The 20,008-nt window shown below is 44.7% G+C and overlaps 1 protein-coding gene across 1 annotated transcript in view; it reads left to right on the top strand.

The window, feature by feature from the left end:
* The window catches only part of DPP7 (dipeptidyl peptidase 7), a 720,522-nt gene that overhangs the window by 687,845 nt on the left and 12,669 nt on the right, over nucleotides 1-20,008 (top strand). The window contains 4 exon segments of the mRNA XM_030207062.1: nucleotides 6,446-6,551; nucleotides 16,118-16,133; nucleotides 17,300-17,317; nucleotides 19,425-19,450. Coding sequence (XP_030062922.1) covers nucleotides 6,446-6,551; nucleotides 16,118-16,133; nucleotides 17,300-17,317; nucleotides 19,425-19,450 — 166 coding nt within the window.

The raw sequence follows: 20,008 nt of genomic DNA, 5'->3' as shown, positions 1-20,008 counted from the left end.
ATTGTCTGCATTGTTGTGTTTGTCCTGTGTGTTCCAAGCCTCACTTCGGTGTTCAGTGTGTATTTCCTGTTTCTGTCCTGTAGGGTTTCCACTTCTTCTGTGTTTCAAGCCTCCTTTGGGCTCTGTGTATTTCCTGTATCTGTCCTGTTATAAGAAAGTGGTGCACTTTCATTCAGGGCCTTTGCAATGTCAAAGGTCCCCAGGTTAGTCCGTGTGCAGTAGCACTTCTGCCTTGTTCTAGTCTGTGTGCCTGTGCGCACTTCTGTGTCTTGTCTTCTTAACTGTGGTGCCTGGGTGCACTTCTGCCTTAGTTCTGTTGTTTGTCTGTTTGTTTGCTTTGTGTCCTGCCTAGTCTGCCGTGCTAGTTCTAGTCTCCTCTATCTTAGCTTCAGCCATAGTTCTGTTGTTTGTCTGTGTGGCTCAGCTTTGTGTCCTGCCTAGTCTACCTTGCTTGTTCTAGTCCCTTCTACCTTAGCTTCAGCCTTAGTTCCATTGTTTGTCTGTGTGGGTCAGCTTTGGTTCTGTCCCTTCTTGTCTGTCTTTACCCTGGTAGTCTTTAGCTCCAGTTCCTGCTTGCCTCTGCCTTGCAAGCCTTCAGCTTTGGTTCTGTCCCTGCTTGTCTGTCTTTACCCTGGTAGTCTTTTGCTCCAGTCCCCTCCTTGCTTGTCTCTGCCCTGTTTGTAGCCAAGCTTGTTCCTGAATCCAGTGCCAGTCCAGTCAAGCTTGTTCCTGAATCCAGTTCCAGTCCAGTCAAGCCAAGCTTGTTCCTGAATCCGGTTCTAGTCCAGCCAAGTCCGTTCCAGCATTTGGTTCCAGCCCAGTCAAGCTTGTTCCTGAATCCAGTTCCAGTCCAGCCAAGCCAAGTCCGTTCCAGCATTTGGTTCCAGTCCAGTCAAGCTTGTTCCAGTATCTGGTTCCAGTCCAGTCAAGCTTGTTCCAGTATCTGGTTCCAGTCCAGCCAAGCCAAGTCCGTTCCAGCATTTGGTTCCAGCCCAGTCAAGCCAAGCTTATTCCAATATCTGACTCTAGGCAAGCCTAGTGCATCCTGAATCCTGCCCAGTCTTGCTTGGGGGGGTTTTGCCTCCTGCTGCCACTCGACAACAGTAGGCCAAGGGCTCATGTTGTTCGAGTCCGCGCCTGGTTGTTCAAAGCCTGGGATCGTGACAACCAGCGTTTGTTATGCCGTATGTACTTGTGCTTAAAGTAAGGTGTGAAACTGCAGATTTACAGTAGTATTCTATAACGGTGGTTCCATGCATAACTGCTTTTATAGAATATGCGCTTAGCACACATCATTCCAGTGCCTAAATTTTGGCACTCTTTCTTGAATTTACCCTTATATCCTTAAGTTCTCTCCTCTTTATCATTGGAGATAAATCCTTATGTATCTCAATATTATATGTTTCCCAACTCAGATGCCATAAGTGCTTCACTTTTAAAGCAATTTTTTCTTTTATGAGGTACCGTGTTTCCCCAAAAATAAGACACTGTCTTATATTAATTTTTGCCCCCCAAAATGTGCTAGGTCTTATTTTCAGGGGCTGTCTTATTTTTCGGGGAAACATCGGGGTTGGGTCGGGGTAGGCCTGCCCGCCCTCCGTCGCTCCCGGAACTAACCTTAAACGCCTCCTTTCACCTTCGCAGCAAGCAGCAGTAGCAGGGCAGGCCACTCCTTCCTTCCGTGTCCCACCCTCGCCTGACGTAATGTCCGTGAGGGCGGGGCACGGAAGGAAGGAGTGGTCTGCCCTGCTGCTGCTTGCTGCGAAGGTGAAAGGAGGCGTTTAAGGTTAGTTCCGGGAGTGACGGAGGGTGGGTGGAGGGGGGGCCCGGTGACCTCGGGTGGGGAGGGCGGCCCGGGGGCGGCCTTGTCCGGCTCTCGGCGGCCCTGCTTTCAAACAAAAATTTGCTAGGTCTTACTTTTGGGGGAGGCCTTATATCTACCAATTCAGGAAAACCTCTACTAGGTCTTATTTTCGGGGGATGTCTTACTTTCGGGGAAACAGGGTAGTCATAGTAGCATGTAATTACGTCTTTAAGGCATGTCAGGCCTTAGAGCTGTATGAGCCTACCCCTGCTTAATCTGCACATTCTCCACAGGACTACCTCCATGCACTAGGATTGTCCTGGATATTCTTTTAGTTGTCTCAAGACAGTCGTCATGTTCCCCTGTTCAGGGACACTTCTAAATCTCAGATTACAACTGCATGTCCTGTTCTCCTTATCCTCCTTGTCCCATTCTGCTATACCAAATTCGACATTTGGTGCACCAAGGTTGCCATAACCTCTTTTCCTCTGCACAATTCTCAGCCTTCTCCACTCCCCTGCCCAAATCTGTTATATCTCTGAATAAGTGTGCCATCAGTGTTGCTATTTCTCTGTGGAAGGATGCCAAGTCACTTTTCAATCTTTAAACCATGTTCAGAATTCTCTCTGAGTCACCAGATCCTCTGGCACCTGCCCAGGAGGGACCTTATGTTGCTGCTGTTTTCACTGTTCAACCTCATGCTCTCCTCCCCCGCCACATTTGAATAACTGCCTCATTGCAGAGAACCACCCACATAAGAAAACTCCCACAATTCAATTATTTTCTTCTTTGCAGGCATCACTAATTGCTCACAGCCAGATAGGGACACTATGAAATGCTGGGAAAGTCACTCAGAATCGACCAAGGCGCAAAGAAAATTACCTTTTTACTGTGATTGGATCAGAGCTCAGTGCTCCAGTGGCTATCACAGGCTACTCATCATTATGTTATCAAAGTTTTCACCCTCTGCTGTGTTTAAAAAAAATACAATTCAGAATGCATTAAAGGAGGAGTTTGTTTCACAGATTCACACAACATACTTTGCACTTTTAATTTGAAAGAACAATTATTTAAATCTCCAAAAAATAATTAAGACTGGAAACCACAACAATTTGATTGCATGTCTTCATAATTTTTGTCATAGAAAACTATAATAAGCTCCTTTTCCAAAAATTTCCTTAATAAGATCCATAAGTTAAAGAGTAGTTAAGCTAATCTGAATACACCTGGTCAGGGCCGTGCCTAGGGTCTCTGGCGCCCCCCTGCAGCCTATCAGTTGGCGCCCCCCCTGCAGACTATCAGTTGGCGGCGGCGGCGCCCCCCCCCCCCCGTGAAAATGATCGCTCACCACTTGCCACACTGACAGGAATTGTCAGCAATATTCTTAGAAACAAATTGCTATACATTGCAAAATAAGATAGCAGATGCAAATTCTCAAAGTGGACATATTCCAAACACTAAAATGAAAATAAAATGATTTTTTTTCTACCTTTGTTGTCTGGTGACTTTCTTTTTCTGATCATGCTGGCCCAGTATCTGATTCTGCTGCTATCTGTCCTCTTAACTCCATTTCCAGGGCTTCCTTTCCATTTATTTCTTTCCTTTCCTCCTTTCTTCTTCATTTCTGGTCCTCAGCTTCTGCCTATTTTCTTCATCCATGTGCAGTTTTTCTTCTCTCTTCCTTTTCCCTCATTTCATCTCCTTCATCTCTCTTCCCTCCCCTCTATGTCCAGCAATTTCTCCTCTCTCCCTGAGCCCTGCCTTCCCATCCATGCTCCTCTGTCCCCTGCCCCCTCCATTCATCCTATTCCAGCAATTCCCCTCTCTCCCTGAGCCCTGCCCTCCCAATCCATGCCCCTCTGTCCCCTGCCCCCTCCATTCATCCCTTCCCAGCAATTCCCCTCTCTCCCTGAGCCCTGCCCTCCCAATCCATGCCCATCTATGCTTCTCTGTCCCCTGCCCCCTCCATTAATCCCTATCCAGCAATTCCCCTCTCTCCCTTCCATGACCCCCCTCGCATCCATGCTCCTCTCTCTCCTCTCGCTCCCATGTCCCAGCCTGGCCCGCCCTCTTCTCCTCCCCCTTCGCATCCATGCTCTCGTTTCTCCCCTGCCCTCCCGCTCCCATTGTTCAACTGCCCGCCCTCTTCTCTCCCCCCAACATCCCTTTTCTTTTTTTTTCTTTTTAAATTTACCTCCGTGGCGGTTCCGGCAGCGCAGTGTCAGGGAAGGAGGCGGCGCTCCCGACGTCTAGCCTTCCCTTCGCTGTGTTCCGCCTTCTTCTGACGTCATCCTGACGTCAGAAGAAGGCGGAACACAGCGAAGGGAAGGCTAGACGTCGGGAGCGCCGCCTCCTTCCCTGACGCTGCCCTGCCGGAACCGCCACCACGGAGGTAAATTTAAAAAGAAAAAAAAAAGTAAAGAAAAGGGATGTTGCGGGAGGGCGAGCGAGGTGAGCATGGTGCGGCGGCGCCCCCCAGAGGGAAGCGCCCCCCTGCCATGCTTACCTCGCTTACCATGTTAGCACGGCCCTGTATGCTCCTAAATTGTTCTTTTAGAAAATTTACTAGGGCTGAGTGAATAACTTTATACTCAACATTTCATTAAACTAAATTTAAGTGCTTAAATAGTGGATGACAACAGGGGCAGTTTTAGGGCAGAGAGCAACAACAGGGGCAGCTTAGCACTGATTTTCAACACTAAGCTCATAAAGCAAGGAAAATGAATGGCAGGCCTAAATGTATAATCAAATGATTTCAAAGTCTTCTTCAATATAAACTTAAAGGGTATTATTGTATAGGATCATTCAGATACCTCTGTCACCACCACACAGGCTAATAACGTGAGCCAGGCACTTTTTATGGTAGCCAGATATTACTTATCGATCCATTTAATTCTTTTAATTTAACTCTCTTATATGGCATATAGCCTATTTTTCATTTTTTTAAAAAACTTTTTTAATACTTTAATATTCAAAATGAACGCTTAGCTTCAGAGTGTCGTGCTGCTGCACCTTTCTTGTTCGTATTTCACTGCTTTATCCAAAGTCAAATCCAAAGCCAAATCATTCAAGCATTCATCTCGGGAAACTCAAAACCGACATGAATTCATGTTTCGCAACTAGTGCTGTATCAAGGTATATCTCTTACAAGATGAAAGTAAACGTATTAGCTTACAGCAGTGTTCAACAGCAAGTAGAATAATACAATATTAATACCTCAATCAAGCCTGGAAACAATTCCCCGCTTTTTTTCTGTGTTTCAAAAATGGCCGCGGCGTTCTATTCACTTAAATAGTGAACTTCCTGATCCAATACGTCAGCTCCTTCTTTACACCAATCCCAGAGCCCATGGGTTAAACTCCTCCTCCTTAATTAAATTACTGACATAGAAAGTGCTTTAAACTATAAAGAACAATTGTGGATTTTTTCTTTAAACTCTGTGCAACCTACGGGTTTAAATCGTGAAATCGAATAGATGTCAGTAATTTAATTAAGGAGGAGGAGTTTAACCCATGGGTTCTGGGATTGGTGTAGAGGAGCTGACGGATCAGAAAGTTCACTATTTACGTGACTAGAATGCCGCGGCCATTTTTGAAACAAAGAAAAAAAGCGGGGAATTGTTTCCAGGCTTGATTGAGGTATTAATATTGTATTAATCTACTTGCTGTTGAACACTGCTGTAAACTAATATGTTTACTTTCATCTTGTAGGAGATATACCTTGATACAGCACTAGTTGCAAAACATGGATGGGCCCATTGGACTAAATTCTATATATGGTGCCTAGAAAATCGGCAACAAAAAAACAAATCGGCAACAAAAAAACAGCTTAGTGCTGTTCTATAAACTGCACTTAAATTTAGTTGCAGTTTATAAAATAGTGACTGCATTTAGGCTTTGTCATTTACACCACAGGAAACGTGGTGCAAATGGCTGTTGCCTAAATTAGGTGTGGATCCCACCTTATTCTATTACGTGCATAACTGAAAGGAACGCTCCCAATGACACTCCCATTTCCGCAGCCCCTTTTTTGACTCGCACCTAAATTTATGCATGTACATTGTAATTCTAATTAGTGCCAATAGTTGCTTGTTAAAAATCCAAGTATCAGAGCTAATTAGCTTGTTATTCAATTAAATTGTGCATGAACCCTTAGCGCTTTTTATAGAATTCAGGGAATTATGTTTTTTTATGTCATTCCTACTTAAATTTTCTTGCATATATTTTATATATATTTGATTCGTTTAACAAAAACTTTTAAAAATAATTTCTCTTTTCTCCATGTTACCTACAGTAAAAAGTGAAATATTTGATTAATGAACACTGAAAAGCATTATATCTACCTATATTCCCCTTTAAACAAGCTAAATATAGGACCATTTTCACTTTCTCCTAAAGAGTACACAATTAACACTCTTTGATACAAGTACTATAAAATTAACAGATATTTTCAAATTAAATGTAAAGATAACTTTTACAAATTTTAAACAGTTCGATTTCCAAAGGCTGGGGGGTTTTTCATACTATTGCTCATGTATTGGATAATAGTGAGGCAATACCAAGACAATTACCACTGCCAGAAGTTTGCCTGATATTCTGTGACTAGGTCCTATGATTAATTTTACTTTTGTTTCCTGCACAGGTAAAGACTAATCTGACCTCATCACTGATTGGAATCTATATCAAATGTGCAGGTCATCAGCTGGATCTGAGGTAGGTATTTCAAGAACTAACTGTGCTTATGGAGTGCAACTTGCATAAAGGAACAGAGTACAGATCAAAATGCTTGGGTTTGTGAAAATAAATGCTCAAACATTTTACACAATCATGTTTGTAAATCAAAGTAATGGTTGTTCTCAGAGGACAAAGCAGGCTTCTATCTTTTCACAAGTGGATGATGCCGATCCGCGTCACATGGACCAGCATTTTGCCAAAGCTAAAAAAAGAGCTCCACTGTGTATGCTCGAGTGCTTTAAGTACATAATTACATAAGTATTGCCATATTGGGAAAGACCAAAGGTCCATCAAGCCCAGCATCCTGTTTCCAACAGTGGCCAATCCAGGTCACAAATAACTGGCAAGATCCCAAAAAAGTACAAAACATTTTATACTGCTTATCCCTGACATAGTGGATTTTCCCCATGTCAGAAACTCCCCCAGCTGTGCCACCAAAACTCACCCACTTGAGATCAAGAATTTATTTATTTATTTATTGCATTTGTATCCCACCTTATCCCACCTATTTGCAGGCTCAAAGTGGCTTAATAGTTTTGTTATACACAGTTAATCCTGGATGTCAGGCACAATTATTATTGTGCAGAGATTAATTAGGGGAAGAAGTAGAGAAAAGAAGGAAGGAATTTAGTAGGAATGTTAAACGATTGGATTGAATTGGATGTCAGGAGCCCTTTTTGGGCACAACAAAGTTTACAGAATACCTCCCAGAACCCCTCTCGGCCAGAGGAAAAGAACTACCGCTCACAGAGCCAAAAGTCTCCCCAAGGTCTGATGGACAGCTCGTATCTTGAGGAGACTTGCAAGGAGACACAAGGCCTCTGAAAAAGGATGATGAAACTCCAGCGTATAACCGTTCTTGATAATATCTAGGACCCAATGATCCAAAATCATGCGGATCCACCTCTGGTAAAACAGCTGCAATCTGCCACCGAGGGACACAACCGGAGTGGCAGACGTTCCCCACCAAAGCTACATCAGGCACGCCACGCGCTAGAGCAGATTCCCCAGAAACAGCCACCTTACTCTGGCAAAGTGCCTTTGCTGCACCCCCCCCCCCTTGCCAACAGCAACCCCAATTCCAGCTCTGTGCCATGCTCTGGCTCCGCCTCCACAAGTGCACAGCAGAGGCCGCTGTGCAGAGACCACACGGAACAGGTTGCACAGCAGCATGCCTTCTCTGACTGTGCCACCATGCAGTGTGCCGTCCTCGCCGTGTCAAGTCACCAGCCTCCCACCACTATTAACAGTACCCGGCCACCAAACAAGGCCTGCAGCTGCAACCGGCACTATCTATGGCCATCTGCATGATGCCAGTGCTGCCTTCTGGGTTTTTTTTTTTGCATCTGTGCTGTCGCCCCCCTCCCTCAACAGTATCACCTTAAGTAACTTCTGAGACATAATGCACACAAGAAGGGCAGGGGCCCGAAGCCCACCACCAGAAGCAGCTGCTTTCTCCTTCAGAGCTATACAAATTACTTTTTAAGTATAAGAGCCAAAGCTCACTAGGCTATCACAAAGGAGGCCCAGCCAAAAAAAAAAAAAGGCTAACACTGGGCCAAAACCGGCACACCCACTAAAGCTGAGCAGATCAGGGTTGCACAGTCCCCTACACAGGTGCACTAACTCAACAGTTCAGTCTCCCTCCGCTTGGCAGGAGTGCACATCACCCACTCATCGGGAATGGTCTGGAGCAGAAAATAAGGACAGTACTGATCCCATACTGCAGGAACAAAGAGCTATGTGCATGCCACATGCGCAGACAAATTTCACAATAAGCGTGGCTCTTGGGCACATGCACCAGGCAAACCCAAAAACCAAGCACACATTGGAACCATTCTAAAACCTTTCAACATAAGCTTTTCAGGTTATTTCACCTGAAAAGCTTATATTTAAGCACAGAAAACAGGTGCCAATGTGTCCCACCCGTCACATGAATGTTCTCCTCAGTTCTCTTTTTTTCCGCTTGAGAAGGTGCTGTTTTTTTGTACTTTCCTCACTCGCCTGGTTTTTTGAGAGCTATTTTGTGACTTCCGGCTATTTTTCTACATCTTCTCTTTGGCTTCTTTTATTGGACCCCCTTTTCCTCTTCCTTTAATTTTCTTTAAATCGTTTTGCCTGTTTTTTTTAATTATTTTTTTCCCGTTGTCATTGGGCTGTTTTTAGACCCTGACTTTGGTCAGGTCTCTCCCTTTGTTTTTCTCTGTGCCTTGCCCCTTTTTCAGGAACCATCGAATCATTTAATTTAGCCGACAAAGTTTTTCCATCCATGTCCACGAAGATTCCCAGTGGATTCAAGCGCTGTACCAGGTGAAATTGGACTATTTCGGGAAAAGACACCCATTCTTGGTATCTGCAGTGTCATGGGCCTGATTATAGCCCTGCTAGCCGTGTTCTCTGTCTTTGCATAAAGAAGAGAACCCAGGTTTCCCGAGAGCCTCAATGAGAGAGGATTTTTGGAGCCAAGTCCAGTTCCTCAACGTCAGCATCAAGGTCAGAGGCATCAGCATCAATGTTGAGTATCACACTGGTATTGGGAGCATTGGTAAGCATGGCTGCTTCTAGACACTGGGAGCAGTGAAGCATTGGAGTGGGTCTCCACCTGTCCTGAGGCCTCCTGCTGTGCAAACCCCCCTGGGACCATCCATTGTCGGACCCGACCCCGAGGCAACATGAAGATTAGACATCGTCCTCATCGGCACCAAGGTGCTTTAGTGACACGCTTTGGGCAAAGGCCAAGAAGCATCATCATCAGTCACCCTTGATGCATGGTGCTGGGAGCTCCAAGGCATCGAAGGATTTGGCACCTAAGAAGTGTTGGCGCAGGGAGGATCGCTCCCCCTCTATATAGGAGGTGCCAATGCGCGCTCCTGCGTCGACCCCAGCAGTTCTGCAACCTGCGCCTCAGCTGGCACCTCAGCTTTTCCCAGTGTCGGCCCTCAATTAGTGTATCTGGGACTTGTTCCCTGAGCTGCTGGATGACCTTAATCAACAGTGTGCATCAGTATCAAGGGTGCTTGCTCCTACCTTACCTCCCATTGCGGCCCCACCTGGCCCTCAGCCAGCGATACATCCCCAGTGTTGACTGCGACCCAAGCCAGCACTCCCTCGACGTTAGTTGAGGAAGCTTTCTCGGAGTTGAGGTGGGAGATGACGTGCCTCAACACCTGCCTCAACACCAAGGCAGGTTTGGTCTCGGCAGTCCCATAGGAAGATACTGTCCGACACCGAGGAGGAGCACTCATAGGATTCAGAGAAAGATCCCAGATACTTTTCCTCAGAAGAGTCTTATGCAACTCTCTCTGAACCCTCCCCTCCACCTGAAAGAAGACGGTCTCTGCCAGAGAGCCTTTCATTTCCATATTTTGTTAAGGAAATGGCTGAGACCATTCCATTTCCTTTGGAAGTGGAGGATGAACCCAGGGCCAAGATGCTCGAGGACCTGGATTATACATCTCCTCCTAAGTAGGCTGTGACTGCACCTCTCCATGAGGTACTCAAGGAAGTCCTCATCAAGATCTGGGAGTCCACTTTGTCAGTCCCTGTTATACTCAAGAAGACTGACACCCAGAATTGGATTCACGGTACATCTGTTTTTGATAGGCCTTAGTTGCCTCACATCTACCACCAACCAGAACATATAGCACTGCAAGTGTTTAGCTAATATTTTTGTGAAAATTTTATAGTCAACACCGAACAGAGAAATTGGACAATAGGAGCCACGCTCTAGGTGGTCCTTCCCAGATTTAGGGATCAGAGTTACCCCAGCTAAATGCCAAGAATATGGCAATAGCAACACCCTCCCCAAAGGAATTCAATAAATGAGCCAATGGTCTAATTAAATAACTCATGAAAAGTTTATAAAACTTGGTAGTGAAACTATCCAAGCTGGGGGCCTTCCCATGGGGCACATCTTTAATTGCCCAACCAATCTCCTCCTCTGTAATGGGCCCGGAAGCTCAAGCCTCACAAAAAATTGGTCAAACTCTCCAGGAGAGGCCTCTCGCTGAGGACAATACAACTGCCGATAAAACTGCAAGAACACCTCCCGTATGCCCTCCAGAATAGTATGCATACAACCAGTCTTATCCTGAATCTTGAGAACCATATTTTGTTGCACCCACTGCTTAGGTTTATGGGCTAACGGCATACCAGCCCGGTTGGCCCCCTCAAAATACTCCTGCCGCAGGATAATCACTTTGTCATTAATAGTGGCCAGGTCTAATTCCCGAAGCTCCGTCCGAAGCCTATCAATTTGGAAAGTACAGCCACTGGTGCAACTCAAAGCACCTCTGGATACGCCCTCTCCGGCAATGGGAAGACAAGGCAATTAATTTCCCCTGAAGGACAACCTTCAGACACTCCCAAAAGACTTCAGGAGAAACCTCCGCCGGATCATTAATCTCGAAATATTCTTTCAAACCCTTTTCCATGTGCTGTATATGTATGGTAACCTGCATCAAGATATTCGACAGCCACCAGAACCGCCTCTCATAAGGGTACACTCCCAACTGGTGCATGATCAGACTAAATCAACGCTTCAATAGTAATGGTCTGAACACTTGACACCACATGTCAATTCTGCAATAGGAGCCCTTCAGTGGAATGTATAGTCTCTATCATTAGCATGGTAGAATCTCCAAACATCAATTAAATCCCATTGGGACAACAGAGTGTTCAACTGCCTCTATCAGCCTTGCCATCACCCACCACCCATGCAGTGTTATCACAAGCAGCATTCAGGGTAATGTTAAAATCTCCTCCAATTAAAAGCTGATCCTCCACCTTCTCAGTGAGAAGCCTACCCAGGGATCTAAAAAAGTGGCCCTGCTCCACAATAGGTGCATAAACTTTAAGCAAGGTACAGAGTTGCTGATCAGTCTCCACATTGAGAAGCAGATACCTCTCCTCCCTAGTGTGAACTACATCATGGACCACTGGGGAAATGGAATTAGCGAATAATATACATACTCCATTGGTTTTGGAATTCAGTCTGAGGGAAAATAAATCTCAGAGTACCTCTTATGGAGAAATAAAGATTCATGTTTTGGTAAAAGGTGTGCTTCCTGCACAAAACCAGTATCTGTCCAGACTCTTTCTCTGCCTCTTTAAAGAAAAGCTGTTCGGGGTGTTATGGCCCCGAACATTAAATGTCAAGCAATTTAAAGACTTGAACCCATAAATCAACTGGAACGAATGATGCCCATGAGACCTTCACTACAAGCACACCAAACATCCCTCCACACACTACCAAACACCCCACCCCGCACACACCAACCAACCTCCTTCCCCCTCTCCTCCCCACCTTTCCCCCTCAAGCCCTGAAACAACTGGCCACAAAGGCCCAGGAGAGAAGATAGCCATTCCCCAACTCCCTTCCTCTCATAGCAAACTCCACAGAATTGCATAATAAAATACTTAGTAGGAGATCAAAAAGAAACAGGAATGACAAACAGAGTTGCAATACTCAGGTAAGCCCCATATTAAGCAAGTCACAAAGAACCTAAATACACAACACTCTATGCAAAGATATACCCCACTATGGAAGCCAAAAGATCCCCACCAAGGATGAAAAGTTTACATACATAGCAGGACACCCCATGCAAAAAAAGTCAATCAATCATCAGGTTTAGCTGTGGTTGTATGGTTGCGCTACAGTCAACTTTAGTGGTATCCCCTCCACTTGGAACATAAGGATAGGGCCAGGCGAACTTCTATGGTCTATGTCCCAAAAATGCTACAGAAAGACCATAATCAAGTATATAATATCACATTCATTGCTGATTTAATCATGAATTGATAATGATTGTGACTATTGGGCAAACTGGATGGACCGTTCCAGTTTTTATCTGCTGTCATTTACTATGCTCATGGGCTGATGCGCAGACCTCAGCTCTGACATAGGCATGAGCATCAGATGTCACCTGACCTACTGGCTTGTGCATGTGGCGAATCTCTTAACACATAGTGCCAGTGAATCAGAGAAGTCTTACATGTGTGCACCAGGTGTTCCAACTTCCATTCCTTCCTTACCTGCAGTGCTATGGCTCAAACCCAGAGAGAGACAGAGAGCCGACAGGAATTTTTTAAAATGTATCATTAAATTCTTGCAGGACAGGGTAGGAACAGGTTAAATTCTTGTGGGGATGGGACTGGGTAGGAACAGGTTAAATTCTGACAGGGATGGGTTAGATTCCCCACGGGGATGGATTGGGACAGGATAGATTCCAGTGGGGATGGTCGGGGGCTGGTTGGATTTCTGTCCCCATGTAACTCTCTAATGTAGCTTAATGCAATGCCTCCTTCTTTTTTCCTATTTCTGGTCCAGTGCAGAACTTTATATAGCCTGGGGGACAGAGGTCCAAGATTATAGTGTCTTCTTTGTAATGGATCCATGTTTTGTTGAGGAAGACTAATCCCAGGTCTTTGTCCAGTATCCAGTCTTTTATTGTTTTGGTTTTATTTACTGCTGATCTAGACTTGATGTAGCCCACTGGTATCAGTAGATATTTGTCCTCTGTTAGCGAGACTTTGGAAATTTTCACTATTTGGTGCTCACTTGTTTCTTTGAGTTGGTTGGTTCCTCTTTTGTCATCCGCTGTGTTTGGACTGTTGTTGAATCTCTTCATCTGTTTAGTCGTGTTTTATTTTGCTGGAAGGTGGAGTACCTACAGTGGGGGAAATAAGTATTTGATCCCTTGCTGATTTTGTAAGTTTGCCCACTGACAAAGACATGAGCAGCCCATAATTGAAGGGTAGGTTATTGGTAACAGTGAGAGATAGCACATCACAAATTAAATCCGGAAAATCACATTGTGGAAAGTATATGAATTTATTTGCATTCTGCAGAGGGAAATAAGTATTTAATCCCTCTGGCAAACAAGACCTAATACTTGGTGGCAAAACCCTTGTTGGCAAGCACAGCGGTCAGACGTCTTCTGTAGTTGATGATGAGGTTTGCACACATGTCAGGAGGAATTTTGGTCCACTCCTCTTTGCAGATCATCTCTAAATCATTAAGAGTTCTGGGCTGTCGCTTGGCAACTCGCAGCTTCAGCTCCCTCCATAAGTTTTCAATGGGATTAAGGTCTGGTGACTGGCTAGGCCACTCCATGACCCTAATGTGCTTCTTCCTGAGCCACTCCTTTGTTGCCTTGGCTGTATGTTTTGGGTCATTGTCGTGCTGGAAGACCCAGCCACGACCCATTTTTAAGGCCCTGGCGGAGGGAAGGAGGTTGTCACTCAGAATTGTACGGTACATGGCCCCATCCATTCTCCCATTGATGCGGTGAAGTAGTCCTGTGCCCTTAGCAGAGAAACACCCCCAAAACATAACATTTCCACCTCCATGCTTGACAGTGGGGACGGTGTTCTTTGGGTCATAGGCAGCATTTCTCTTCCTCCAAACACGGCGAGTTGAGTTCATTCCAAAGAGCTCAATTTTTGTCTCATCTGACCACAGCACCTTCTCCCAATCACTCTCGGCATCATCCAGGTGTTCACTGGCAAACTTCAGACGGGCCGTCACATGTGCCTTCCGGAGCAGGGGGACCTTGCGGGCACTGCAGGATTGCAATCCGTTATGTCGTAATGTGTTACCAATGGTTTTCGTGGTGACAGTGGTCCCAGCTGCCTTGAGATCATTGACAAGTTCCCCCCTTGTAGTTGTAGGCTGATTTCTAACCTTCCTCATGATCAAGGATACCCCACGAGGTGAGATTTTGCGTGGAGCCCCAGATCTTTGTCGATTGACAGTCATTTTGTACTTCTTCCATTTTCTTACTATGGCACCAACAGTTGTCTCCTTCTCGCCCAGCGTCTTACTGATGGTTTTGTAGCCCATTCCAGCCTTGTGCAGGTGTATGATCTTGTCCCTGACATCCTTAGACAGCTCCTTGCTCTTGGCCATTTTGTAGAGGTTAGAGTCTGACTGATTCACTGAGTCTGTGGACAGGTGTCTTTCATACAGGTGACCATTGCCGACAGCTGTCTGTCATGCAGGTAACGAGTTGATTTGGAGCATCTACCTGGTCTGTAGGGGCCAGATCTCTTACTGGTTGGTGGGGGATCAAATACTTATTTCCCTCTGCAGAATGCAAATAAATTCATATACTTTCCACAATGTGATTTTCCGGATTTAATTTGTGATGTGCTATCTCTCACTGTTACCAATAACCTACCCTTCAATTATGGGCTGCTCATGTCTTTGTCAGTGGGCAAACTTACAAAATCAGCAAGGGATCAAATACTTATTTCCCCCACTGTAGTTTGGTGGTTCAGGCTGCATAGTATTGGGATTATGTTGTCATCTTCTTGTGTTAGAGCTCCCATGGTTGTTAGTAGCGTTAAGATAGTCTTAAAAGAAGTCTTGTGATATGAATTTTGTTTCATATTGTGTAAGGGATGAGATGGTATTTGCTTGGGTCCTATCAGTTGGGGAGGATGTGTGATTGTGATTGTCATGTGCTTGTCTTTTTGTACTTTGTACTGTGGAAAAGTAGATTTGTAGTATTTGTGTGCTTGTTTGGCTGTTTTGGTGATGTGATTGTATTTTATAAGTTGTCTTGTGTTTATCCATTTTCTGTAAAGAGTGTGAGGGCTAGTAGGTCTTGTGAGTGAAGGGGATTATGGATATTTGTCTATTTTTTTATTATTCGGCAGGCAAGAAGATTTGTTTTACCTAAAGTGGTGTTCCCCAATCAGGGTGGATTGTCTCAGTTGCTTTTGTTATATAAATTCTGATTGTGAGTTGGATAACTCTCAGATCATCTGTGGGGGCATTGGGTCAGAAGTGTAGGGACCTGGAGCCTCTCTTTTCAGCCTACTGGACAGTTGGTTTCCATGGCTTTATGCTGTTCTCAGTGCCTGGATTGTCTTTCCTTAACCTGTGGTGCAGTTAGCTTCCGTTGACCTTGCTGTTCTCAGCAAGTTGTTCTGGGTCGGACATCTGGTAGGGTGTAGAGTGTGCGTGGGTGTCTTTATCCCTCTGGTTGGTCTGATTGCCCATCAGTGCGATCAGAAAGGGCACCCCACTTTCATGGCTTGGCTCGTTCCTCTGGCTATGCCCTCTGGAGTACTGCTTTCTGTGTGGGTGGGTGGGGGGGGGGGGGGAGGATGTCAGAAGAGATTTGCTGCTGCCTGTCTGCTAAGTCAGGCACAACTGGGAGGTTGTCAGATAGCTCTTTGTGGGGCTTCACCGTTCGGCAGTCCAGTGCTCCAGTTTGGTCTGGCTGCCAGGGTCTAGCCGCAAGGGTCCAGGGATATGGTGAGGCATATTTTCAAAGCACTTAGTCTTCCAAAGTTCCATAGGTTTGGTGGTTCAGGCTCCATAGTATTGGGATTATGTTGTCATCTTCTTGTGTTAGAGCTCCCATGGTTGTTAGCAGTGTCTCTCGGCAGCTGTTCACTCTGGACTCCTGCTTTCCACATGGGGGGGGGGCAATGGGGATTTTCTGCTGCCCGCCCGTGAAATCAGGTACAACTGGGAGGTCGCCTGAGAGCTCTTTACTGGGCTTCCTGTTCAGCAGCCATCTCACCAAGGATAGCTTTAGCACTAGCCACAGTCTGGTATTATAAGTAGATGGCAACCTGGTACTGTTATTATCATGTCCTCCCTTCAGAAGGTGTGGTTTTGGTGGCAGAGGTGGTAGAAAAGGTTGCCAAAAATTACCCCATTCTTAGCTTTGGTGGAAAACCCAGAATTTGTACTGTTGTTGGATCAGGGAAACTTCCACATCTGGGCTTGAAAAGGGTGTCAGACTGAGAGATCCTTTAAAACTGGATTCTGAGGCTTTCCCTTCCTTTCTCCTAAGTGCAAAAGAAGTGGAATATTCCTAAAACACAATTTTTTCTTTATTTGCAGGTTTGCCACTATTATCACACTTTGCAGACTAAGAAGGGGAAGGGGACAGGGGAGTTGAAGATGTAGGAATTAGATGAGGACTTTGAATCTCTTCTGAGGAAATTCAAAGTTGTTTGTTTGGTATAGAGATGGCCAGTTGGGACGATGAGACATCTCTGTTTATGTGCTGGCTCAAAATTGGTTGTCTGTCTTAGCTATTCATATCAGTGGGACTGAGTTTGCTACATTGTGGACCATGAAATGAAGATTACTTATTTGTTCTTATATCCCACATTATCCAAAAATTAATTTCAGTTCAATATGGCTTACATTTAATGATAACATTTCATTCACAAAGATAACACCTCAATTTATTGAACTCATTCTTAATAAAAAAATTTCTTTAAAAGATATGTTTTTAGGTTTTTATGATATAACATATATTTTCTTGGGAATTAGGTTCTACCATTTGGATCCCAGACAGTTTGACTTATAAACAATGTTTTAGCAGATAGTTTTTGGATCTGTATTCTTCCTTGATAAGATTGATTAAGTCCATCATATAGTCTGGTGCCATTCCAAACAGAATTTTAAAAATAAGATTACTTGCCAGTGTGTTATTTCAAGAAATCTTGTTTAAAATTATACACAGATCTTAGAGTGTGTGGATGCCAAATGGTGGTCAGATGATTGGTGTCTGAGGTGTAAGGTGGATCAGGGAATGTGGGTACACACTTTTTTTGGATTGACCCCACCTTCAGGAGCTGTGGAGGCATGTTCACGTTCTGTTAGGACAAGTTGTTAGAGGGGGGATTGATTGGTCTTATGATTTATTACTGTTGGGAAACTGGGAGGGACAAGAGAAATTACTGCTGGATAAAAAAAAAGAGACAGAATGAGTGCTGTCTTTACAATATACAGCCTCCTTTTACAATGCTGGTTTAAGGAAGAGCTACCATCTTATGAGCAATGGGTACGACAGCTGCATCAGTAGGCTCAGTTTGAACTGTGGCATTTGTCTTGGCATAATAGACCAGCTAAAGTACTACAAAAATGGATCTGGGCTAAAATGCTGGTTCTTACTTCAACAGGAGATGTGACCCTGGATTACTCTGAGAATTAAGACTGGAAGCAAAGGACGCTGGACTGTACTTTGGGTTGATCGGCATAATAACCTATAAAATGCATTGATGTGCATAACCCCTCCTTTGTTCCCATTCCTTATTATTATATTAGTATTCACTCAGTTAGTAACAAAACCTGTCTAAATAAAGACTGACTTGAAGAGCACCAGCCAGGATGTCTTGATTTTTTAAACTGAAACATGGCTGTTTTGTGATGATGATTCTCGCATCACTGAATTTTGTCCCTTTAGGATATACGGTTATTTCTGTATCTCGGAAAAGCGAGAAAGGAGGTGGTATTGCTCTTGTTTATAAGAATGCATTTGAGGTCACTCTAGTTGACTCCCGCAGTTCTCCAAAATTAGAGATTTTTGCTTGTCAACTTAAAGATTCTTCCTTATCAGAGACTCTGTTTCTCTAACATCAGTTTGTCAGATGTAACATGGGAACAACCACTATGATGCAAGAAATACCTTCCCTACCCATTGCTGTTTTAGTTTCAAGTGTTCATTTGTTAACCTAGTTTCCTGTAGACATGCTATGTCTATGTCTTAATGCTTTAAAAAAGAAGTTTTGTACATTTAATGGGAGATGTAATGTCATCTACATTCCAGGTGGCAATTCTGCATGCACCCTTAACCGGCATGTGATAAATTGAAATAAATCAAGTTGTACAGCATATCACAAAAAAGAAGGTGACTCTGGGGGTGCCCAGCCTCCCCTCAGAGTTTTTTTTACCCCGACTTAGCTTACCATGTTCACAGACCCATATCCATTCATTTACAAGCTTGATAAATGGTACATACAATCGCCTTAGCACGCCTTCAATGATAGTCCCTTTCACTATCAATTCCACAACAACCCTACCACTCCTCCATATCCCATCCCTCTACCATCCTCTAAGTTCGCGGTCCCAAAGATCAAATAAACAAGCCAGAGTCTTGGCAAACTGGAGCCATCGGTCACCATGACCCAATCACGTATAAATACATGGTAGGCCCCTGGATCCCCCTAGGCCCCCAACCAACTTAAATGTTATTCTCTAGATTGTATGTGGAGAGATACAACAATGCAAATAAACTTCAAATTTACTTTAACACCCTCAGCATAATACCAACCCCTTGCTCATAATGGAGTCTGCTGTAAAATCAGCCTCGGGACCGATTAACTGATTCAAAGGCATGAACCTGTTGTGGATTCTGTCTCTGGAGAAATGGGAGTAAGGCCTCGAAGAAAAGTCACAGCCTGTTCAGAAGAGTCAAAGGTCTCCCACTTTCCCGTATGGAAGACTTGCAGGACCGATGGATATACCTGCATGAATCTTCTTCCTGAGTTTGCCAAGTCTGTGCAAATAGGGTTAAATCTCCTTTGTTTGTCCATAGGTTCGGCAGAGAAATCTTGAAATATTTTAATAGTATGTCCCTCATAATTCAACATATTGTGTTTTAAGTGATATTGGCAAAGAATTTCCTGTTTCTGAGTGAAGTGGTGAAATTTAGCAATAATAATGCATGGCCGCTGGGCTCCTGCCAAGTGACGGCCCAGTCTATGAGCCTGGTCTAGCCTCATTTTTGCGCTTCCACGTGGTGTGCCAAATTGGTCTGTTAACCAGCGTTCTAAGGTTGGCAATATTTGGGAGTCAGCTGTGGTCTCTGGAAAGCCAAGGAATCTTAAATCGTCCCTCCAGGACCTATTCTCCAGTTCTTCCATGCGCTTCTTCTGTCATGCAACCTCCGCTTGCAAGGAAGTGATGTCCGTGTACAGTGCCTGATGCTTGTCCTCCGCAGACAAGACCCTCATTTCCAGCATAGGGACACAAGCACCCAGATCCACAAATATAGACTCTGGGTGGGAAATTTACGAGGCCAGTTTGTTAAAGTACTACTACTACTACTATTTAGCATTTCTATAGCGCTACAAAGCTTCCAATGCCGAAGTCACTGCCTTGGTGAGTTCCAAGCGTGCAGGATCCATGAACAGTTACTGCTGTTCCTGGACTGTCCGCCATCTTGTCTGTCCCCGTTTTGCTCCAAGTTTCTTTGCAAGTAATTTTACTTTTCATCGGGGCGTCTGACCACTGTAAAAAAGTGTCAATATATTTTCCACTCTTCTAGCCCCAAGTGTTGAGGGATGTATTCAGATCTCTCCAGATTTTGGGGTCGGTTGGGCCCGGAGACCCACAGAGCTAGCAGAGAGCACATCTCAACCAGCTTACTGCATCACGTGACCACTCCCCTAGGAGTTATATTCTCAACTGCTGGTCCCATGTGATTGAGCTGAGTGGCAAGGCACTCACATATGCATGGTATGGGACTGCCAAAGGCTTCTGAGATGTCCAGAATGCTGGGTAGTATCCATGCCGGGCTCCATCTAGTGACATCAACCCCATGTGGTAATTTGTGTCCTGCTTTCCTTGGAGAACATCTACTACAGGTGAGTACTTCATTTTCTCTGCTTCCAGCTGAGAGGAAAAAAAAAGGTTTCTGCAGCCAAAGGTGGACTGTTT

Source organism: Microcaecilia unicolor, chromosome 6 (genome assembly GCF_901765095.1).
Source record: "Microcaecilia unicolor chromosome 6, aMicUni1.1, whole genome shotgun sequence".
NCBI classification, from domain to species: Eukaryota; Metazoa; Chordata; class Amphibia; order Gymnophiona; family Siphonopidae; genus Microcaecilia; species Microcaecilia unicolor.
Note: the sequence above shows the minus strand (reverse complement) of the source record. Positions and strands in the feature narration are given on the sequence as shown.